Genomic DNA, 24905 nt, shown 5'->3' with positions numbered 1-24905 from the left:
TGACAAAACTGTAAACTATTACATGCGCAGAACAGCCAGAAGTTACTGTTAAATACGTCATAAAAAGAAGCTCATAGAGGACCGATCAAGCACCACATGCGCAGAAGGTCGGGGTCTGTGTCATAAACCTCAGACACGAGAACTGTGTTAAAGGTGTCTTCGCTTTCTCTGCTCTGTTAATGTGGTTAGATAGGATCCTGCACAGTGGGGAGGGACTCGTCCATAACATCAGCGGAATAGCCACGTGTACAGCCTCAGGACTAAGAGAACAACCATCCGAACAAGGAGCCGTGGATACTGTCTGTTTACATACCATGCATATCAGCTAGGGCATAGCTAAGAACAAGCACAGCAATACCTGGCCTACGCGCCTGACGCCATTTGGGACACGTTAAACAGGTAGAGCTATTGTAGTACAGTGCTTGCTGTATCTAATGCATATTATTTAGTCATTTTAAAATCTATCAGCGTTGTTTTATAATGTCACCGTCATGATTGAAACCTACACGTTTGTCTGATTGTCGTTCTGTTGACCTGTAGTTAAGTCACGCAGACTTGTCTACTTTGTACTGGGAAGGGTGGAGAAAAACAACTCCGGAATTAACGTTCAAACATCATGGAAATTGTAGTGTATCGCCACGGCTTTGTCAAATACAGATCCGATACCGTTTATTCCTAACTCCAACTTCCCATTCAAACACAGTGTTTTAATATTCACCAGTCGCGTGTTTAACCAGGAACTACGTGTATATCAGTACTAAATAGGCCATCAACAATGGGTGGGATGTTATGGTTCTTGAAGAAGCAAAATCTATGTAGCCCCACGAAACAGCAAGTCGTTATATTTACATTCAATTGGGAACATAGTATTCAAGATACATTAACTGCTACTATCCATTCAGCGTGGCCACATTCAGAAGCCTAAGAAATATTCTTAAGATTACTATATAACTCTCTTAGTGTTGTGTTATGCAGTGTATGACTATAGTAACGTTTTTAGTCTTGTAATAGGAAATACATAAGAAACAAGTGTAATTGCAAACCTCTAAATAAGAGAACAGTATTTTAGTATGGATATTATTCAGATTCGTTCTTGGTGACCCATACATTACATTCTACTGGATGAGTCAGAAACTATTTAAAAAGATGCAGTTACTTTTGTATATGACTACATGTATGTGTATAAATACAGTGTTAGTGGCACGTCTAAATCGAGCAGGACATGCTATTTGAGGAATGCTTTGCACCACACTATTTTTTTAAATGAACTTTTTGTTGAATTAAATCAAGTTTGCAGTTCATGAAACCTTTTCGCAACTGTACGTTTATTTTCATTTTACAAATCCCTGTTTAATCTAAGAGACTTCATTTTCATGAATATAGTCCAACATCTGTGTTTGAAAATGGTTGTTGCTTTAGCTATAGCCAAACATTATTTTCAGCAGTGTGCTTAAACATATTTTGCAACAATGAGGAAGTCGTGCCACTGTAAATAATACAATGTTTCATTGCTTTGAGGAAGTAAACCGTTGAGGATCGTTATTGAGCACTCAATGACACACAGTTTTACTATTAATTTTGAGAGCACTTCTGGGAAGCGGACTAGTTGTTGTTTCTAGTAAAATAAAAAGGTAAGGGGATGGACCTGTCCTCTAGACCCTTTTTAGACCCTTTTGAATAGTAGACTGTTTGTTTTTACTTGTGTCTTACTGTAGTCATCCCCTGCTTGCCCAATAGTGCTGAAAGTTGCGGAGGACCACCTTTAGCTCAAATTGAGTGCCGCAGAATTTCTGGTTTTATGTAAGCTGCCTGTCTGCTTAGATTGTTAAATACAGTACTGTGCAAAAGTTTTAGGCAGGTGTGAAAAATGCTGTAAAGTAAGAATGCTTTCAAAAATAGACATGTTAATAGTTTATATTTATCAATTAACAAAATGCAAAGTGAGTGAACAGAAGAAAAATCTACATCAAATCAATATTTGGTGTGACCACCCTTTGCCTTCAAAACAGCATAATTTCTTCTAGGTACACTTGCACACAGTTTTTGAAGGAACTCGGCAGGTTGGCCCAAACATCTTGGAGAACTAACCACAGTTCTTCTGTGGATTTAGGCAGCCTCAGTTGCTTCTCTCTCTTCATGTAATCCCAGACAGACTCGATGATGTTGAGATCAGGGCTCTGTGGGGGCCATACCATCACTTCCAGGACTCCTTGTTCTTCTTTACGCTGAAGATAGTTCTTAATGACTTTCGCTGTATGTTTGGGGTCGTTGTCATGCTGCAGAATATATTTGGGGCCAATCAGATGCCTCCCTGATGGTATTGCATGATGGATAAGTATCTGCCTGTACTTCTCAGCATTGAGGAGACCATTAATTCTGACCAAATCCCCAACTCCATTTGCAGAAATGCAGCCCCAAACTTGCAAGGAACCTCCACCATGCTTCACTGTTGCCTGCAGACACTCATTCGTGTACCGCTCTCCAGCCCATTTTTCTGCACCCCAGTTCCTGTGTTTTCGTGCATAGTCGAGTCGCTTGGCCTTGTTTCCACGTCGGAGGTATGGCTTTTTGGCCGCAAGTCTTCCATGAAGGCCACTTCTGACCAGACTTCTCCGGACAGTAGATGGGTGTACCAGGGTCCCAACGGTTTTCTGCCAATTCTGAGCTGATGGCACTGCTGGACATCTTCCGATTGCGAAGGGAAGTAAGCATGATGTGTCTTTCATCTGCTGCAGTAAGTTTCCTTGGCCGACCACTGCGTCTACAGTCCTCAACGTTGCCCGTTTCTTTGTGCTTCTTCAAAAGAGCTTGGACAGCACATCTGGAAACCCCTGTCTGCCTTGAAATTTCTGCCTGGGAGAGACCTTGCTGATGCAGTATAACTACCTTGTGTCTTGTTGCTGTGCTCAGTCTTACCATGGTGTATGACTTTTGACAATAAACTGTCTTCAGCAACCTCACCTTGTTAGCTGGCTTTGGCTCTTCCTCACCCAGTTTTATTCCTCCTACACAGCTGTTTCTGTTTCAGTTAATGATTGTGTTTCAACCTACATATTGAATTGATAATTAGCACCTGTTTGGTATAATTGTTTAATCATACACCTGACTATATGCCTACAAAATCCCTGACTTTGTGCAAGTGTACCTAGAAGAACTGATGCTGTTTTGAAGGCAAAGGGTGGTCACACCAAATATGGATTTGATTTAGATTTTTCTTCTGTTCACTCACTTTGCATTTAGTTCATTGATAAATATAATTTATTAACATGTCTATTTTTGAAAGCATTCTTACTTTACAGCATTTTTTCACACCTGCCTAAAACTTTTGCACAGTACTGTATATCTAGAGAACCACTTTTCCAGTGTGATGAAACTTGCTAAGAACCTTCTTTAGCAAGTCATTGAGTGTATCATAATCTGGGTGTACAGGAGGCTGTCTGTCCAGAGAACTGCTTACCCAATGTCATGAAACTGGACACAGGTTATGAAGACTATCAGAACCTGGGCTGGTATATAGCGGCCCCTTGTTTGTCTGTACTTTTACAAGTTCATACCGTGGATATAGATAATGGTGATAACCCTGGTGTTACTGATGGCTCATATTTTGAATTTACAGCGGTGGTGAGGGAATCTGACAGGCTTGTTAAGATTTACTGTAGCATGAAATAGCAAAGGGATGTGGGGATCAGAAAGGTCAGGAGTTTGCATCCAGTAACAACTGGAAATTTCCAAAATGTTCCCTGCCTTTAATGGCACTTTAGCTACACTCCCTTGCAGTCTATAAAAGCACCTCAAGGTTTATAACTGTTTAAAGTTGCTAAAGGACATCTTGTTCTACAGTATGTTTATATGGTGACATTAAAAATAATGGAAGGGAATATTATTTACAGCAGTCATTTGGTGATTGAAACACAGACAGTAGCAGGAATCTGTGTGCTAACACTAAATGTAGTCATGATAATATAATAGCTTATTTGCTTTGAACAGGAGGCGGTAGCACACAGCAACTGCTGCTTTGACTCATGATTTTATGTAAATCAACAACTGCAAATACAGCTTTAACAATAAAACTGCTTTACATAAAATTGACTTAAAAAAAAAAAAAAAAAAAAAAAAAGTTTTACTGATAAAGATTGTGCTATTAGTCTCTACCCTGAGTCTATCTCCACACTTTCCAGATCAATCCGCTGGTCCTGGTTGCTGTGCTGTGCTTTATCAACTCTTTTAAGATCTTCATTCAAGTTCCCCCTAATTCCTCTTTGTTCCCGGTTCCTCCAGCCTGTCCTGGAAGCACACTGCTTTAAGGTCTGGAATCAGTCTGGTTGCTCTTCGTTTCAGGGTTTCAGGGCTCTCTCTAGGGCTGCAGTGTACCTTTGATCATGTGATTAGTGGAATTGAACACAGTATGTGCAGCCCGCCAGTGCATTATACAACCTCATCATAATATTCCTTCATTCAATGGGTGGGAACCTCGTAAGGCTGGGGCGAGGCCTAATTTTACACTATCGATATATCGTTCTCCAAAAAAGCAGATGCATCGATTTATCAACATTATGAAAGGGTAAAAAAAGAAGGTGAGCTCAATCGCGTGCAGATTCAGTGAGTTAGACCTGAGGGGAGCAGAGAAAATCTGCGCTTAATGCAAAAAATAATTGACGATTCCAAATTCAATAAAAAATAAAAACGTTCCTGTGCTTAAACCCTTTACACACAAACGATGCACAGGCTTGACTATCGATGGATAAATTGATGCATCGCCTTAGAACCTAAGTTTTCAGGTACCTGTGCCTACCTTTGACACTTATCATCACTATATTTTAATCCATGAGAAAAAAGGTTGTAGGTAAGGTAATAAGGTCACTCTGACATTCTTTAAAAAAGAAAGATTGCAGAATAACTGTATAATCATTTGACACACCTCCCGTAACTCCCAGTAGAATACAGGCTAGGTAAGGTTTTCAGATTTCTCTTCAAGTAGTACAATATCTGATATTTGCCATTCGGCCCATCTGTGCTTGTCCAGTTCCTAGTAGCTGATTGATCTCAAAACTTTGTCAAGTTGCGTCTTTGTGGATTCAAGTGATTTCAGCCTCAACAACATGACTAAGTCGCCCATTCCATACCCTCGCCACTCTGTGTGTGAAGAAGTGTCTCCTCTGTCCTATGTTTCTCCACCTAATTTCTGTCTGGTCCTGTTTTGGGTGTTGCATTCATAGTAATTTTAGGGTTAACTTCTTTTAAGATTTTAAAGATTTCAGTCGGTTCATTCCTTTTAAGATGTTTGTGTTTTAATGTGTTAGAAGTGGTGGAAAATCACCTGGATTGTATCTGTATAAAAAATGTTTTAACTGCAGCTTTTTTTTTTTCTTTCCCCCCCCTCAGGCAGTACACAGTGATCAGAATATAGTAGAGCAACAATGATCTTAGGAAAAGCACTGCTTATCAAGCTGGGCTCAGTGTACCTGGCCCTGCTGTTAATCTTTCTGATGATGGACGTCAACGCAAGGCCAGCCAATATGTCGGCTCATAAAGACAAATCCCCCAACAGCAAGGAGGAGAATGAGATCCTGCCTCCGGACCACTTGAATGGGCTGAAGATGGAGATGGACGGGCACCTCAATAAAGATTTCCACCAGGAAGTCTTTCTTGGTAAAGAGTTGGAGGAATTTGAAGAGGATTCAGAGCCCAGGAGAAACAGGAAGAAACTGAAAGACATTTTCTCCAAGTATGTCATTCTAATTTACACATTTTTGTTTCTGGTTTCTGAAAAGTGATTGCTGGGCACCTCCAGTCATGTGGCTGATTGAATTTGCAGTCTGGTTTCTTTTGTGCACACAGCACTCAAATCACTTCTTCTAGTGGTCAGTAATCTACCAATGATATCTGACCCTGGCCTTTTGTCCCTCTTCTTCCTCCATGATCTGCATGTCAGTGATGCCTCCATAATGTCAAACAAAACATTGTCAGACTGTTGTTACGTGTCCTGTTGACATTTCCATTGCATTGCAAAGCAAATCTCCACTGTGCAATACACAAAGGTTTTTTATGTTTTCTTTCTACTAGCTCACGTGCAGTTTCACTCAGCTATAGTTCCTGTCTGCTTTGTCAGTTTTGGGTATAATCTGTTCAGCAGCATCTCCAAAATGCGAGTGAACCCGTGTTGAAAGATGAAGGTCTTATTTTTTTTTTCTTGCACTTCATTCAAATTTAAAGCATAATTTTTAAACGCTGATGTCATGGAACTATTCCAGGGACTGTAGTGTTTGCTCACTACGGCACGTTTTACTTTAAACTAGTGCTCGGACAAATATCTGAATATTCGAACATATATCTTTTGACGTGTATTCGGATACAAAAATCTGATATTTGTATTCGGTAGAAGTGACCAAAATACCTTGAACTTATTTACCGCCTCACCAGAAGCTGCGTGACAGTTTTAAAAATGGCAAATAAAAAAGAGCTCCCTGTGATATGTGCAATTTATATATATATATATATATATATATATATATATATATATATAAGAAAACACACAGCAGCTCTTGAGTCTCTATTTAAAAGTTCCAGACAGCAAAAAGTAAACAAACCAGATTATGCCCATGCATGCATAGTGATCTCTATGGAAAGCCACCTGGGTCAAAAAAGCGTTGTGCTGCTTTAGAGCGAGTCAGAATCCAGAATCTCATGGGACAGAAAAAAGGCAAGCACGTCATTCTGAAATGCCTCGCTTAAGCAGTACCCAGCTTGCTGGAAGTGTTGTGTAGTGATTTTTATATAGATTGTATATATTATATATTTTTTGTTGTGTGGAATGTAATAAACCAGAATGTTTATTACAATGCCATTTCCACATTTGTTTTATTTTGAAGCGTTTAAAGTAAAATTTCAGTTTGTTTGTTCAGCAATAAAAGGCACAAGTAAACCTCATGTTATTACTTTATGAAAACGTGTCGATGGCCACTGTTTACTGTGAAGAAACAGCAATGGCAAGGAATGACAAAAATAATAATAAAAAATATAAAATGCGTTGTCAACTTTATGTACTATTTTTCTAATTCCACCTCCCTGGCTGTCACGGTGCTTGGACAGAGAGCACAGCCTACAGCCTACTGCTCCGGTTCCTTTGTCAAAACGAAGTAGCCCAGAACAAAGGAACTGGCTGCTGTCTCATAGTGTGGACAGGTCTGTTTGATAGTCAATCAGTTAGAACCTGGCCACATTCTGCACGTGGTATTTGCAGGGATGGGATTGTAACCACATACCTGCCAATACTTTAACATATAAAATGTTTTGGCTTTGTTAGCATTCTTCCTGAGAATGTTGTGGTTCTTTCTTTGTGTTATTAAAAATGTTTTATTCATATTTCAAATACAAAACTATAAAGAAAACCTGCTGCAGCCTGGTACCTTGGCTGAAGGTCACGTGGTTGGATTGCTGTTTTGGGGAACTATTGCATGTGTAAATATAAGGACTGGTAGGATTTGTGTGCATTGTCTCCAAAGTATGTATCAGTTTTCCACAATACTGTAGGGATGCATGTCTTTGCAAATGAAATGCACTCTGCTGGCACAGGTGTTGAAGATTGTTTTCAGTATTTCCAGTGTAGGTTGTACATAGCAAGTAACAGACGTCATCAGACCTTTGAAATGCATATTAACACTGTCCTTTGCCATGGTATACTTTTCAAATGACCTGGTATCAGATTGATACATATGTGGTGTTTGTTAACCTCTGTGCAGGGTGGATATCAATAAGGATAAGAGTGTCAGTGCTAAGGAGATGCAGCGATGGATCATGGAGAAGACTGAGGAGCATTTCCAGGAGGCGGTGAAGGAGAACAAACTGAACTTTAGAGCTGTTGACCCTGATGGTGATGGTAAGGGATTGAAACATCTCTCTGAATTGTACTCTTTAGACTGGTATTAAGCCCATGTCCACACTGCATGATCAAGTAATCCTGGATTTGGCTGGGTATCTATTTTAAAAATAAAGAACCATGCACAAAGCTGTATCAAGGTGCAATGAATGCTGTGCGCTTGGGACGGGATGCTAAATCAGGCTCTTGAGGCTCCCCTGCACTACTGCTGCACTAAAAGAGCCAATAGTAGGACATGGCTTACGGCTCCCACACGCCAAACACCATGCAAATCCTGGTGGGGCAACCCAACCCTTTCACTACGGAATGACAGGCACGGCACCGAAAACCTGCAATAGAAAACGTTTCACCTCATCTTCTGGTTTCATAATCCGTGAATGTAAACACTGTCTATGACCATCATAGTCTCTGATTGAAAAGAAACGTACTTGTAAATGTAATTCCCTTTCATAGCTTGGATTAATTTTAAAGTAAAATTCTTCATTCATTTTAATTAATAATGAATGACGCTTCCTGGATGAGCTGTGATTGTGCTACATATTCACAATAAACAGGGTGCTGCATCACCCCAGAGTCGTGTTGCAGTCTAGGGTGTGAAAGGTTCCTATCAGAAGAGTAGGCTCTATTATTTGTGTCACATAGCAGTGTTGCATCACATCCAGTGTGTGGCAGCCTTTAGACACGCATACACCAGGAACCTCCTATTGGCACAAGCAATATTCAGAGGCCGCCCTTCTGCTATTGATTGTATTTATACTTCAGTTTGGAATACAGACGAAAGCATGCTGCTTCCTGGTACCTAATCACGTGTTGTTCAAACTCACTGCAATAGCTTGTCTGCAATCAGACCAGCATTACCAGTAGTTGTATTTGACATATTGAAATATCTTGAATTTATGCTAGTAAAGCTGATTCTTCTAAGAAAGACTTTAAATGTTTAAAGGTGATTTTTCAGTATGGAGCAAGGTGGCAGTGGACCTTTGGAATGATATGACCTAGTGCACAAAGCAATTGCAATCTCACAGTGATTCACCTGGAGTTGGATCAATGTACAGTATGATGCATGTAATTTGATATGGCCGAGTTCTATAATTGGACATTAATGGGGAATGTGAGCAGCCTTTATCAGCATTTTACTGTCCTGCTGAGGTAGTTCAGATCGAATTTCTCTCTGAGGCCAGACCTATTATATAAATTATTTGGAATCGCTGCCCCTAGAGATAGATAAATAAATAATAATAAAAAAAATATGTATATATATATATATATACACACACACACACACAGTGCCTTGCAAAAGTATTCAGACCCCTGACCAATTCTCTCATATTACTGAATTACAAATGGTACATTGAAATTTGATATTTTATTTTAAAACACTGAAACTCAAAATCTTATTGTATTGTAAGGTGACATTGGTTTTATGTTGGGAAATATTTTTAAGAAAAATAAAAAACTGAAATATCTTGCTTGCATAAGTATTCAACCCCTGTGCTGTGGAAGCTCCCAGTTTACACCGATGAAAGAAATTGCCCTAACAAGGACACAGTTACCTTACCATTGGCCCCCACCTGTGAACCATTAAAGTTGCTGTCACATTTGCTGGATAAAAACCCCACTGTTGAAGGATCATTGGTCAGGCTGTGAATCTGAAGGAAAATGAAGACCAAAGAGCATTCTACAGAAGTTAGAGATAAAGTAATACAAATGCATAGAATAGGGAAAGGGTACAAAATAATATCCAAGTGTTTGGATATCCCAGTGAGCACAGTTGGATCAATAATCAGGAAGTGGAAGCTGCATCACACCACCCAGACACTGCCAAGAAAAGGCCGTCTCTCAAAACTCAGCGCTCAAACAAGAAGGAGACTTTTGTGAGAGAAGCCACAGAGAGGCAAACAATCACTTTGAAGGAGCTACAGAGTTCAGTGGCTGGGAGTGGAGTAATGTTGCACCAGTCAACCGTATCAAGAGCTCTGCATAACACTGGCCTGTATGGGAGGGTGGCAAGAAAGAAGCGTTACTCAAAAAGTACCATCTGAAAGCACGTCTGGAGTTTGCCAGAAAGCATGAGAGTGACCCAGCTGCGATGTGGGAAAAGGTTTTTTGGTCAGATGAGACCAAGATAGGGCTTTGAGTTTTGGCCAAAAAGCTCTATGTGTTGCGCAAACCTAACACTGCCCATGCCTCAAGACACACCATCCCTACAGTGAAGTATGGTGGTGGCAGCATCATGCTGTGGGGATGCTTCTCATCCGCAGGGACTGGGCATCTTGTTAAAATTGAAGGAAGAATGGATGGAGCAAAATACAGGGAAATACTGCAAGAGAACCTGCTTCAGTCCGCTAAAAAACTGAAGCTTGGGAGGAAATTCACCTTTCAGCAGGACAATGATCCCAAGCAGAAGGCCAAAGCAACATTGGAGTGGCTCAAGAACAAAAAGGTGAATGTCCTACAGTGGCCCAGTCAAAGTCCTGATCTCAATCCCATTGAGAATCTGTGGCACTATTTGAAAATTGCGGTCCACAAGCATCGTCCAACCAACCTGAAAAACTTGGAGCAAATCTGCCAAGAAGAATGGGCCAAAATCGCAAATCTGCCAAGAAGAATGGGCCAAAATCACTCCGACACTGTGTGCAAAGCTGGTACATACTTACCCCAAAAGACTTAAAGCTGTTATTGCAGCGAAAGGTGGCTCTACCAAATATTAATATGTGGGGGTTGAATACTTATGCGAGCAAGATATTTCAGTTTTTTATTTTTCTTAAAAATATTTCCCAACATTAAACCAATGTCACCTTACAGTAATTGATTTTGAGGTTGTGTTTTAAAATAAAATATCAAACAGAACGAAATTTCAATGTACCATTTGTAATTCAGTAATATGAGAGAATTGGTCAGGGGTCTGAATACTTTTGCAAGTAAAAAGCATACTTCGAACTTTTGCAAGTTGAAAAAGCATGCTTCGAACTGTTGAAAAAGCATACTTCGAACTGGCACATACAAATAAATCAAAACATTCACAGGGTGTCCATGTGAAGGCAGTGCATTTGTTTTGAATTTGAAAGCAAAGCTGCCTTTCTATTCTTGTATCCTCCTCAGTTCCTCTATCCATCTTTAATTCAGCATTTTATTCTACAGTTCATTTTGTTTTATTGTAAGGTACGGTACTGTGGGAATAGTACTTCATAGAGGAAAAGGGCTTGTAACGAGGAAGTCCCCGGCTCAAATCACGGCTCACTCACTCTGTGACCCTGAGCAAGTCACTTAATCTCCTTGTGCTCCATCTTTCGAGTGCGATGTTGTAAGTGGCTCTGCAGCTGATGCATAGTTCAGACGTTGTACAGGGGTTACAGGTGTGCAGTGAGCCGAGGACACCCTGGCCGACCTAAGCCCTCCCCACCTGGGCGGCCAATTGTGCGCTGCCCCCTGGGAACTCCCATCCACGGTCGGCTGTGGAATAGCCTGGACTCAAACCGACAATCTCCAGGCTATAGGGCACATCCTGCACTCGGGAGACCCCTCTTATTTTTTAAAATTGTTCTTATTTAAGGTAGCAAAATCCTTGTCTTAATTGAATAGCCCTTATTGGATATGTAGAAGAAATACATTTTAAAAGTTAAAATAACTATTTTTATTAACATAAAAGCTGATGAGATACATCCATTTGGTATATTATGTTGGGCAGTGGGCTGAACCTCTCATGACTGATTAGTTGGTTATGCAAATGGAATCCCACCTGCATTCTGCAATATATACAAGTTGCATCTCCCTGTTTGCAAGTCAGTTTCAGTCACCATGGGCAAAATATATATACACAGCCGATCGCACAGTAGGTACTGAATTGGCAGGTGTTTCCCGATCCAAAACTAGGCTACATAAAATACATGCTTCATGAGGTAGAGTCTACAGCTATGGCCAAAGGTTTTGCAGCACCTAGAACTTTAGGATTTAGACTATTAAAATAAAAAGATATATTAACATAATTTAGACTTTTACTTAACATCATGTAATCAAAGAAACTACAAAATGATCTCGCAAAAATCTAAGTGTTAGATTTTGAAATGTCCCATTTTTAAATGTCAGTGAAGTATATGGGATAACAAAAAAAATCAGCAGGCTTCATTCAGCTTTTTGAAGCAGAATTAGTTCATTCTAAAGGGTGATGCAAAACCTTTGGCCATAGCTGTACTAGAACTCACTTGGTACGCCTGCTAATCCCCCATGCTACCCATTAAACAAAGCTGCGTTAGCCTGCCCTGCACATTTAATAACTACTTCACAGTTACATGTATTATTGTGCCGGTCTCTTACAGCTCAGGAAGGTATCAGTATAGGATTAAGGAATACGTCTCCTTCGCATTTATTGCAGTTTTCACTGTCATGATCTAAACACACCTTAAGGGTCCTTTCAGGATATATAAAAACATGACAAGCATGTGTTTTTTCTAAATTGTTTTTGAGTGCTGTTTCCCTTGTTTATTCTTTTACATTTCTTCAGTAACAGTCCATTGTTATGCTCTGTTGTCTGAATAACATTTAACCTGTATTGTTATGACAGGCTAATTTGTGAGAAATGTAACATGAAAGTAAGGCTCAGATATGCATATGAAAAGTAAGTCTGCCTTGTACAGTTTTGCATTGAATTATAATATTAATAATGTTAGATTCTGTTTTCCTAAAAATATGTATGTTCAACATGTAACTGTATATGAAAGTATTGGAATAAATGTGGAATATGAAATTGGCATACACTTACTACTATGTAAAACACTAAGGCTAACACCTATATTTGAATTGTATATTTCTGACAAGAGAAACATTCTGAATGTTTAACACTTGGCTAATGTTTAAACAATTACGTATGAATTACTTTTTATTGAATGTTTCTAGGCCATGTTGCCTGGGATGAATATCGGGTGAAGTTTTTGGCGAGCAAAGGATTCAACGAGAAGGAGGTTGCAGAAAAGATAAAAAACAACGAAGAGCTGAAAATTGATGAAGAAAGTAAGTAGTCAAGTAGTCAAAGTGACTGTAACTGACAACATGACCCCAGAAGTCTTACCTGTTCTCTAGATATTATCACAACTTAGACGCTTATTATTTTCCTTGTCTCATATGAATTAATGCAAGAATCTAAGAATCATTAAACTGCAACAAGTGGCATGTTTGTATTTTTGCAAGAAGGTTTGATTAACAAAATTAATATTTATTACATTAATACTATACTGCATGTTACGATGCTACGCATATTGTGATGTCAGTGCAATGTTGTAGCATATATCTGCTACTACTGAAAAGAAAATGAGTTTATGATTATCACTTGGGTTTGCCTTACACAGCTAAGCTCATGCAATATGTGAGGCTCCGGGGAAGCAAGGTGGGGATTCTGCAGTCTTGTTAAGTTGCCGAAGCAGTTTTCTAAGTTCAGATGCCATGCAGTGGTTTCATCCATTGTATATTTTTTTTCTCCCAAATTAGAGGTTAAGCATGCTGTTGACAAAACTGAAACAATATTAATACAGTTTGTGATGGTAAAACACTTTAAATGCATAGAAATTAGAAAGCAAACTTACCAATCAGTCAGCTCTGAGAAGGACAGAGATCAAACTTCAGCTGTGAAAATATCTGCTCACAAAGTAAATGGATCTGAATGCTGAAAGCATTGCAAATGCTGTTATCAGTTCTTTTACAGGAAGTGATGCCCAACAGGTCTGAATAGAGGCTCCAGGATCTTTTTAGTTGTTTCAAGTTCAGTCCGCAGGCTTCTTAACCTTGATGACCACAGGTCAGAGCTGTAGGACTGGATGAGCTGCATTTGTAATTGTTCAGCACTCATCCACTGAAGTAGACATGTCCAGGTCCTTCTCATTAAGTGCTCCGGTTTAATAATGAATAAAAACATTAGAAATCTTGAATTCAGATTTGATCTCTTGCATATACGCAGCAATCTCATTGACATCGATGGTGCATCATGTGGATAGATCCTTCAAATGCAGGCAGAAGGTTGAAGAGCAAATATCCCTAGGGAAAAATAACCCTCCAGTTTTGCATCAAAGGCCTTCCAGCATTAAGATCTGTTTCTAATAGTAAAATGTATGTGTTGTATTTTAGATAGGAGCTGAATACTGATTCAGCTGCTGTCTAAAATACAACACATACATGTTAGCTGGTTTGGACTATTAGTTGATACATTTCAGTATCATCATTTAACTTTGTTAGCCGAGGTTCAGTATAAACATTGTTTTTTAACTTGGTTTTTATTTTGTTCTTTTCTCTCCTGTGAACTTTTGCTTGATTTAAAATAAACACAAACAACAATAATGTATTGGCCTTTACTTGAACAACGTAGTTTGAAGGTAAAAGTACAAATGTCAAGTAAGTAGAAAATGGAAACGGAAAATCATTGGCTCTACAGATATACAGTATCTATATAATCATTCATCCGATTGAGTGGAAACTTTAGGACCTTCTTTAGTACAAGTTATCAATAGTGTCCTAATCTGGGGGAACTTGGTTGTCTGTGTGTCACATTCAAAGATTCCAATTTCATTTGAAAACAATCTTTTTCTAAAGCATACATGTATGCTTCAGTATAAACCACGAGCGTTCATGGAGTACTGTGGTTATTCCACGAATGGGGACAGCCGAATAACCCACCAGCAACCCCAACGTGGTGGAGTGGGTTGTTTATCCTCAGGAGTGAAATAACCACAGCACTCTATGCATGTTCATGGAGGGTTCTGTTTAGATAACAAGTATGGTTCTGAAAAAGAAAGTGCTTTTAAGCCTAAATTAAACCATGAATTCGGAGATTGACTTTCCCTGGGTTTGAATCAAAGCTAGATCTCTTAACGGGTGTTGTAAAAAAGTAAATACGACTGCACTGAAACTATGTTGCTCTGTATATATATTACATACAGTCCAGCATGGATAGAAAAATGAAAAATTTAAACTTCCATGGAGTTGCTTAATGGGCGCCCTGGTTACTCATCCACAAAGCTGTGGAGCGGATGAGATGAGGCCCTGTTGCTGACTAGAGGTGTCTGTGTTCTTGTTGTTTTCAGCCCAGGAGGTTCTGGAGAACTTGAAGGACCGCTGGTTTCAGGCAGATAACCCTCCTGCTGACCAGCTGCTGAACGAGGAGGAGTTCCTGTCATTCCTGCATCCCGAGCACAGCCGCGGCATGCTGAAGTTCATGGTGAAGGAGATTGTCCGGGACTTGGGTAGGTTGCTTTAGAAAGTTGTTTCAGGTCCTCTGTTATAAATGCAGCAATGGCAGCACTGGTGCCAGGGAAATGACCCTGACGCTTTTGTAGAGGTTTCTCAAGGATAATGTTAAGATCTAACTGTCACTTAAAGTAATTGTAGCTAACAAAACTGTTCCATGCAATGTCTCTGCTCTGCACATCCATTCAGTATATAGGTCTGAAATGTGCAGTTTTGAAATAAACGTTATAGAAAACATGAATTTTCATTTCAAAACATGGTATCTGTTACTACACTAAATTAAAGCTAAAACTAAAATTTGCAAGCCATGCTTTTAGACTCTCTTGTACTTCCTGGGTCATTTCACCTAGAGTGAAATTGTCCCCACCCCTTCACTGGCTTCTTGCCTGTCAACCAATCGGTTGCTTCCGCTGTTGACTGACATGCTTTCAGCTACTGTTGTCACACAGAACACATTGCTAAGGTGAAATGACCCAGGAAGTGCAAAGAGGTAACCAAAGAATAAGCCGTAGATACTGAGAGCCTTCATTAGCCTAAAGTCATACCAGGTACCTGGTCGGCTACAGCGAGAATGCCATTGAGCATCCCGGTCATTCGCACCGAATGCCACCGATCAGCAGTTTCTTAAACGGGGGTAGAGTGTGGTTGCGTTGGCCTTTAACAATGAAGAGATTATATTAGTGTAAAAACAACCAACTACTTTCAGATTTTTTTTTGTGTTGACTATGAGTGACACCCAGTAAGCAAGTTCAGCTGGTGCTCTGAGCCAGAGTCTGGAGCACTGGTGGGGAGAGGAAACAAAGGCTTGGTGCTTAAAATGTAAAGCTGCAGAGCGTCATTATTGATTGATTTTAGAAAAAAAACAATACATTTAAGCTGCAGTAAAAAAATAAGTATATACAGTTGCATATCTACAAAAAAAAATTAACAATGACTACAGCAGTAATATGTTCTTCCAGACAATTTTCTAGTCTCTACAGCCAAAGTAGCGGGACTGTTTAGCAGTGGTGGAAGGGTACATTTAATAAAAGAATATTTTAAAGTTGGAAATCTAGTGGGTTTTTTGGTTTTGTTTTCATAAAATGAACATAAAATCATAAGTGCAATAAAACATTTTAGGGTGTACAGTAGTTATAAAATGAACCCACTTCTTGGGTACTTGAAAATTCCATTACGAACATTCTGTCGAACAATACTGCACTCCAATATGTGGAGAATGCCTGTAGATTTGAATTAGTAATTGCTCATAAATCGCTATCTTTAAAGAATGCAATTTTTATTTGTCCTTTTTATTATTATTATTATTAATTCTACTTGCAAACAAGTCAGACAAATAAAAGATCATCTGCTTTATTATATTTGACGTAAACTCGATCCACGCAACACTGCAACCCACTTTTATAAAGGAAAGAGGGAAATACCTTTTTAAATAATATTACAATTTAGTAATCACAACTACAGAGGGAACCCTCACTTTTCTAATCAATGAAAGCAAATTATCATAAATCAGACTCTTAATTGATTGACTGTTTAGAACTAGTGAGGAGAAATTATGATTTGATATATATTATTATTATTATTATTTGTTTATTTAGCAGACGCCTTTATCCAAGGCGAGTTACAGAGACTAGGGTGTGTGAACTATGCATCAGCTGCAGAGTCACTTACAATTACGTCTCGCCCGAAAGACGGAGCACAAGTGACTGAGTTGGGATTTGAACCGGGGACCTCCTGGTTACAAGCCCTTTTCTTTTAACCACTGGACCACTACACCTGCCTGCCTCTCCAGTCTCTCTAGTCTATAAATGATTTATAGAAAATACAGCCTACTGGACCCACCCAAGCCTCTGTTTGTATTGTCGTTGGGTCCCTCCATAGTCCTACGTGACAGCTTTTCTCTTGTTCTTTCCAGTATGTTCGGTGTTGGGTCTAGTTTTGTAACAGATTTTAAAATTTTAGCTGGAACAAAAATATCTGTCCCATTGTAAACATGCACATCTAACATTCCGTATATTGGTTCTAATTCTTTTGTTAGCTCTTAAGTGTTTGTGTGTAAATTTGACATATTTTCTTTTCTGGAATTTGCAGATCAAGATGGAGACAAAAAATTGACCCTTTCAGAGTTCATTTCACTGCCTGTGGGCACAGTGGAGAACCAGCAGGCCCAGGATATTGATGATGACTGGGTCCGGGAGAGGAGGAAGGAATTTCAGGAAGTCATTGATGCTAACCATGATGGGATTGTCACAGAGGACGAATTGGAGGTATGGTGCTGGCAGTATGTGTGTGACTAGACTTCATTTAATTTAAATGAGTGTTACAGAACCACCTGCAGTGTTTACAAGAAACGCATTCACTTACCTGTGCTGGCCAATAGATTTCTCAACCTAACCCCACTGGTTTGATGTTTGTATTCACACAACAGAGAACGGGACTTGACAGGGAGCCCCCGGAAGGATCACTTTGGGGCGCAGTGGGGGTTTTTTTTGGCCTGTGCTGCTGTGGGGACAAAACCGTTGCAGTAGAGGGCGCTAAAGTTTACCAGAACACTTTTTGTTATGTTAATTTAATTAAACTTTATTAGCTTTTAATCAAACATGTTATTTTTTTCATTCAAACAATGTTGTCTACCTGAACAAAAAACCCTCTTTGAACAAATCTCTAATACAGTATTTGTTTTTGGGGGGCTTAATGATATATCTCTCTTTTTAATTTGCCCTTGTATACAAAGAAATGTTGTCCTCAAAAATGATGCTAATATAATTTTTTTATTGGGGGTGTTCAATGTGTATTGTGATACATATCGTACAATGACTTTGGTGTATCATTACACCCCTAGTTTTCACTGCTTAAACATCTGCTCTTTTCCAGGAATACATGGACCCGATGAATGAATACAATGCCCTGAACGAAGCAAAGCAAATGATTGCAGTTGCTGACGAGAATCAAAACCATAACCTGGAGCTGGAGGAGATCCTGAAATACAGTGAATACTTCACTGGGAGCAAGCTGATGGACTACGCTCGCAACGTGCATGAGGAGTTCTAACATCCCTGCAACATTCACTGCTGGCATTCCCAAGCACTGTTTAGCTTGCTTTTTGTTAAGGCTTATATTGAACATTTAATTGCTGCTGCGGTGTGCTCTCGTGTGTAAACTATAGAATACATGGCCCTGTGCTACATAGATTTCTTCTTAATCTTATCACAGTGGAGCAACACGATGTGTGGCTAAATCAGATGTTTGACAGAGTTATAAATCATTTGTTTCTTTAAACAGTATTAAGTTAAACATCAAGCAGATTTGAGGCTTTATATGGGAATTCTGAACGATTTAGAAATACTAAAAGAAACTTAATAAAACCAATGACAGATGTTTCAGGTAGAAATCTTTGTCATTGAATTGAATGCATTTCTTTTTGTGTTTCTGCATCTAGTACTATGGAGTGTTTAATGGTCATGGATAATTGGGAATGAAGCTCTAGTTTATGAACCCCCTGGATGAGAGAATCTTGGTTTCAAAGCTGTTCAGAAGCCACCAGGGGAGAAGGCGGTCCTTGCTTTTTATTGTTATTTTACATCAATCAAACATTTCAAAAACATTCATGATTTAAAAAAAAAAAAAAACTTAAGTAAGGCTGATTCTTGTTTAATGGCAAAAAAATGTCTTTAATATCTTATTAAAAAGGTACAGTGCCCCATGTGGTTTTAAAAAATATTTGAACATGTTCAAACTAAATCCGCTCGTTTTACTGTAACAAATACGGTCTTGAATTTGTATTGATAATTTGTTTCATCAGTGTACACTAGGTGGCATAGTTGCTGATCTGGTGAAGTACTCAAGGTGTAAAGTTAGTATTTGTATGCAATCTATTCTTAATGCACAGGAGACTCGCAGTCAGTGGCGACCGAACAGAATAAAAACGTCCATTCCTGTTAACAGCCTCTAATGGCACACATACGTGCATGATAATAGCAGCTGCAGTGGTATACAGGTCATTAACCACTATATTTAAACCACTGATTGAACTTTATTTCTGCATTTGAGTATATAAGGTTTTAAAGGAGAAGTTGCCAACATTTTGTTTTACTGTTTGCTCTGAAGTTATTCAAGGATTCCACTCTACTGCTTTCTCCAGCACTGGGTTTCTGGTAAAAAGATCCATCTTAAACAAACCCCCTCTGTCACTTTCACAGTCTTTGTTGCTGCTGCATTATTACTAGGATTTAGGCTGTTCAGTATAAGCTGAACCACACGACGATGCACACAGAGTTTGGGGCCATTTAAAAAACAAACCGTATTTCTTTTATCAGAGAAGAGCAAATGTATATTTTAAATGGCAATAAAAGCTGGAATAAGACAATACACAGTTAAACAAGTTCCATATATTTTATAATATTTTAATTGTTTTAGACGGACAGTCTAGTGGTCCCTCCACAAATCTTGATAAAAAATAAAGTGCTTTCAGTGCAACAAATTTTCAATTACTACAGGAACATGCTTTCATACTTCATAGTACTGCATCATTACATTAGAAAATCAAAGACAGTGCTATCTATTCAAATATTGCACTTTTGTAATGAAACGTGGGGTTGTTAAAAAGCTAAACACGTATGCCTTTGTTTCACATGCAACAGCAGTCTTTGGGTTACCTTGATTTTTACACATGCTCTTCAGAAAACAATTGTTCTTTGTGATTACCTTCTGTATTCTGGGCTATTAATTTTGTCAAGGGATAGCTACACACTGTAACTGCCATTCCATTGATTTTTAATAGTACAATACTGTAGCTCCGGGGCTCCTTTCTATAGTCCTCTAGAATTGCTGTCAACTAGGTCTTTGTGTTGTCCCTCCACTAGCCGTGAGTGTGTATGAAGCATGCAGTGTGAGTGTGGGTAGGATCCCTCCACTGGCTATGAGTGTGTATGCATACAGTGTGGGTGTGGGTAGGATCTCTCCACTGTCCGTGAGTGTATGCATACAGCTTGGGTAGGATCCCTCCACTAGCCGTGAGTGTGTATGAAGCATACAGTGTGGGTGTGGCTAGGATCCCTCTACTAGCTAGGAGTGTGTATGCATACAGCGTGGGTAGGGTCCCTCCACTGGCTAGGAGTGTGTATGCAAACAGTGTGGGTAGGGTCCCTCCACTGGCTATGAGTGTGTATGCATGCAGTGTGGGTAGGGCCCCTCCACTGGCTATGAGTGTGTGACATGCACAGTGTGGGAATGAGTAGGATCCTTTTATCTGTAACAGAGAAAGTTGGATAAAGCAGTGGAATATCCTTAAAAAATAAAACAAATGACCTTCATAAAGCATAAAGGGACTTTTGTGACTGTGTATCTGCTTAGAAAAAGGAGGACAATGTCTAAAATCTTGTTAGCCTATCCTTTTAAGTAAACAATGCTGACTGCAGTTAAATATGTACAGTACATTTGCAAAACCTTTACATGTAATATATGTGTTTTGGAGGAGTTGTTCAGCATATACAATACACAACATTATTACTGCTGTCTTGCAAATATTTTTTTTTTTCAAATGTTATTTGTTTATTCAACATTTCTTTATTTTTTTCATTATATCTGCAATTATTCAAAAGCCCTCTATATATCCTGCATGTTCACTCGTTTCAAAGCCCTCTATATATCCTGCATGCTCACCCGTTTCAAAGCCCTCTATATCCTGCATGTTCACTCATTTCAAAGTCCTCTATATATTCTGCATGTTCACTCATTTCAAAGCCCTCTATATATCCTGCATGTTCACTCATTTCAAAGCCCTCTATATCCTGCATGCTCACCTGTTTCAAAGTCCTCTATATATCCTGCATGTTCACTCATTTCAAAGCCCTCTATATATCCTGCATGCTCACTCATTTCAAAGTCCTCTATATATCCTGCATGTTCACTCATTTCAAAGCCCTCTATATCCTGCATGCTCACCTGTTTCAAAGTCCTCTATATATCCTGCATGTTCACTCATTTCAAAGCCCTCTATATATCCTGCATGCTCACTCATTTCAAAGTCCTCTATATATCCTGCATGTTCACTCATTTCAAAGCCCTCTATATATCCTGCATGTTCACTCGTTTCAAAGCCCTCTATATCCTGCATGCTCACCTGTTTCAAAGTCCTCTATATATCCTGCATGCTCACCCGTTTCAAAGTCCTCTATATATTCTGCATGTTCACTCGTTTCAAAGTCCTCTATATATCCTGCATGCTCACCCGTTTCAAAGTCCTCTATATATCCTGCATGCTCACCCGTTTCAAAGTCCTCTATATATTCTGCATGTTCACTTGTTTCAAAGTCCTCTATATATCCTGCATGTTCACTCATTTCAAAGCCCTCTATATCCTACATGCTCACCTGTTTCAAAGTCCTTTATATATCCTGCATGCTCACCCGTTTCAAAGTCCTCTATATATCCTGCATGCTCACCCGTTTCAAAGTCCTCTATATATTCTGCATGTTCACTCGTTTCAAAGTCCTCTATATATCCTGCATGCTCACCCGTTTCAAAGTCCTCTATATATCCTGCATGCTCACCCGTTTCAAAGTCCTCTATATATCCTGCATGTTCACCCGTTTCAAAGTCCTCTATATATCCTGCATGTTCACCCGTTTCAAGCTGGAATTGGGTTAGGGTTTTAATCATATTCGAGTCTCCAGGGCCACAATGTTAAGACCAGAATTGAACACAGTATTGTAAATGCGGTCTCACTAAGCATTGTAAAACCTCATCATACCCTCTGTAACAGGGAAGGGGCTCCGTCACTGGCTTCCTTGGACGCATGTGCATATGTATATTTTTGGACATTTTAATGGTAAAGTTAATTTAAAAAGGGAAAAGCCTCCAGCAGTTGGTATTCCCAGACAGGCTACTATCCAAGTACTAACCAAGCCCAACCTGGATTAGCTTCTGAGATCAGACGAGCAAGTATATTACAAAAATACATGATGCAAATTCAAAAGGAAAAAAGTTTACATAAATATAAATCATGGAAGAAAACTCAAGCAACAAAAAACACATCAGTCACTATAATTATCTAGTACTAAATATGAAATAAGAAAAAAATAACTTTTACAGATTCAGTCTGCGTTTCCCAGCAAACCACCTCCTAAAGATACATACATACATACTGTATCTGAGGAATGTATTGATAAACAGTTCTAATTTTGTGACAATAGACGTGCACTACCAAAATGCATTTTGATACCAAACTTGAACAGTTGCAGTAAGTACACTGACTTTCGTCTGGTGTCTGAGGGCCGCATTTCTTCTCTGCCAGATTGCGAACCTGCTGAAACTTTAAAAAAGAGATTGAACACAAAAGCATTTACACCTGGGGCATTTTACAGTAAAGCCAAAGAGCATTGGTTAATCCAATTAAAATTGCTAATTATCTTTGGTTTGGCAGTTTGGGGGAAACCCACGCACACTTCACCCAGCTATTTTGTGAGGGGTATTAATTTCCCACAGTGTACAGACAGATGAGATGGTTTCATCTTCTTTACTACAGACTGGGCACAGGACATGTGCCCCCCTCCCCATTTTACAAAGCATGGTCTTTGTGAACACTCTATTATGAGCAATTAAAATAATCTGAAGGCAAAAAATCAAGGTCGCCCCCAAACTGATCAGCCCAAACTGCTTTAAAATCAAATTCAGAAAAGCATTTTCCTGGCAGGGATCTTAAATCTATTCTGCTTTAAATCTCCACCCACCATCCAACCTTTTGCAATCTGAATTCTGGATAGGAGGCAGTTACATTTTGGCCCTCACAAATGGTGTTATAACAGTAAGCTACGGGTGTAGCCAGTCTCATGTTCTTATACTTCCTTGTGCTCAGATTGGTGTCAGCCAGGGATTCTCCTCTGTAAACAGATCCTTTATTGCAGGGAGAGACCAGAGACGAGGGATGTACTCCTAGTGGGCATCCCGCACTTTGCTAATGCCTGCATCTAAAACCTGTTTGCAGAATAAAACCTTATTGTCAACCTTCAACAGAGGGGTTAGAATCATGTCATATGCCACTAATGCAGGCTTCCAAGACCAGACAATCTTCAGGCAAGCCTGTTTCGTCTACCTCTGCCCAGCTGGGAAACAATACCTCAGAGAGGTAGAGCAGTGTAACTGAAATACCTCACAGAGGCAGAGCAGTGTAACTGAAATATCTCACAGAGGCAGAGCAGTGTAACTGAAATACCTCAGCGAGGCAGAGCAGTGTAACTGAAATAACTCAGCGAGGCAGAGCAGTGTAACTGAAATACCTCACAGAGGCAGAGCAGTGTAACTGAAATACCTCACAGAGGCAGAGCAGTGTAACTGAAATATCTCACAGAGGCAGAGCAGTGTAACTGAAATACCTCAGCGAGGCAGAGCAGTGTAACTGAAATCTCTCAAAGAGGCAGAGCAGTGTAACTGAAATACCTCACAGAGGCAGAGCAGTGTAACTGAAATACCTCACAGAGGCAGAGCAGTGTAACTGAACTACCTCACAGAGGCAGAGCAGTGTAACTGAAATACCTCACAGATGCAGAGCAGTGTAACTGAAATACCTCAGAGAGGCAGAGCAGTGTAACTGAAATACCTCAGAGAGGCAGAGCTGTATGAAATACCTCAGCGAGGCAGAGCAGTGTAACTGAAATACCTCACAGAGGCAGAGCAGAGTAACTGAAATACCTCAGAGAGGCAGAGCAGTGTAAATGAAATACCTCACAGAGGCAGAGCAGTGTATCTGAAATACCTCAGCGAGGCAGAGCAGTGTAACTGAAATACCTCAGAGATGCAGAGCAGTGTAACTGAAATACCTCAGAGAGGCAGAGCAGTGTAACTGAAATACCTCAGAGAGGCAGAGCTGTATGAAATACCTCAGCGAGGCAGAGCAATGTATCTGAAATACCTCAGAGATGCAGAGCAGTGTAACTGAAATACCTCAGCGAGGCACAGCAGTGTAACTGAAATACCTCAGAGGCAGAGCAGTGTAACTGAAATACCTCAGAGAGGCAGAGCAGTGTAACTGAAATACCTCAGAGAGGCAGAGCAGAGTAACTGAAATAACTCAGCGAGGCAGAGCAGTGTAACTGAAATACCTCACAGAGGCAGGGCAGTGTAACTGAAATACCTCAGAGAGGCAGAGCAGTGTAACTGAAATACCTCACAGAGGCAGAGCTGTGTAACTGAAATACCTCACAGAGGCAGAGTAGTGTAACTGAAATACCTCAGCGAGGCAGAGCAGTGTAACTGAAATACCTCACAGAGGCAGAGCAGTGTAACTGAAATACCTCACAGAGGCAGAGCTGTATGAAATACCTCAGAGAGGCAGAGCAGTGTAACTGAAATACCTCACAGAGGCAGAGCTGTGTAACTGAAATACCTCACAGAGGCAGAGCTGTGTAACTGAAATACCTCAGAGAGGCAGAGCTGTATGAAATACCTCAGCGAGGCAGAGCAATGTATCTGAAATACCTCAGAGATGCAGAGCAGTGTAACTGAAATACCTCAGCGAGGCACAGCAGTGTAACTGAAATACCTCAGAGGCAGAGCAGTGTAACTGAAATACCTCAGAGAGGCAGAGCAGTGTAACTGAAATACCTCAGAGAGGCAGAGCAGAGTAACTGAAATAACTCAGCGAGGCAGAGCAGTGTAACTGAAATACCTCACAGAGGCAGAGCAGTGTAACTGAAATACCTCAGAGAGGCAGAGCAGTGTAACTGAAATACCTCACAGAGGCAGAGCTGTGTAACTGAAATACCTCACAGAGGCAGAGTAGTGTAACTGAAATACCTCAGCGAGG

At 39.8% G+C, this 24905-nt stretch overlaps 1 protein-coding gene across 2 annotated transcripts; it reads left to right on the top strand.

The window, feature by feature from the left end:
• The first annotated feature begins 82 nt into the window (after positions 1–82).
• LOC117425719 (45 kDa calcium-binding protein) lies at positions 83–20617 on the top strand. Of its 2 annotated transcripts, XM_058993454.1 has the most exons (8): positions 83–399; positions 4179–4305; positions 5383–5725; positions 7740–7876; positions 12770–12883; positions 14944–15102; positions 17195–17370; positions 17978–20617. In XM_058993454.1, the coding sequence occupies exons 3-8, from the start codon at positions 5418–5420 to the stop codon at positions 18152–18154; spliced, it is 1071 nt and encodes a 356-aa protein (XP_058849437.1). In that variant the 5' UTR covers positions 83–399; positions 4179–4305; positions 5383–5417; the 3' UTR covers positions 18155–20617. The 2 variants fall into 2 exon arrangements, with proteins under 2 accessions (XP_058849437.1, XP_033898822.1); XM_034042931.3 differs by lacking the exon at positions 4179–4305 and having other exon boundaries at positions 84–399.
• The last annotated feature ends 4288 nt before the right edge of the window (positions 20618–24905 follow it).

Source organism: Acipenser ruthenus, chromosome 20, assembly GCF_902713425.1.
Source record: "Acipenser ruthenus chromosome 20, fAciRut3.2 maternal haplotype, whole genome shotgun sequence".
Classification (NCBI taxonomy): Eukaryota; Metazoa; Chordata; class Actinopteri; order Acipenseriformes; family Acipenseridae; genus Acipenser; species Acipenser ruthenus.
This window is presented reverse-complemented; position numbering and strand designations above follow the sequence as displayed.

Excerpts from the sequence above, each read along its gene's own strand:
- LOC117425719 (XM_058993454.1), top strand. The coding sequence starts at position 5,418 with ATGATCTTAGGAAAAGCACTGCTTATCAAGCTGGGCTCAGTGTACCTG. Across the intron at positions 5,726-7,739 it reads CTGAAAGACATTTTCTCCAA|GGTGGATATCAATAAGGATA; the intron begins GTATGTCATTCT and ends ACCTCTGTGCAG. Across the intron at positions 15,103-17,194 it reads GGAGATTGTCCGGGACTTGG|ATCAAGATGGAGACAAAAAA; the intron begins GTAGGTTGCTTT and ends TGGAATTTGCAG.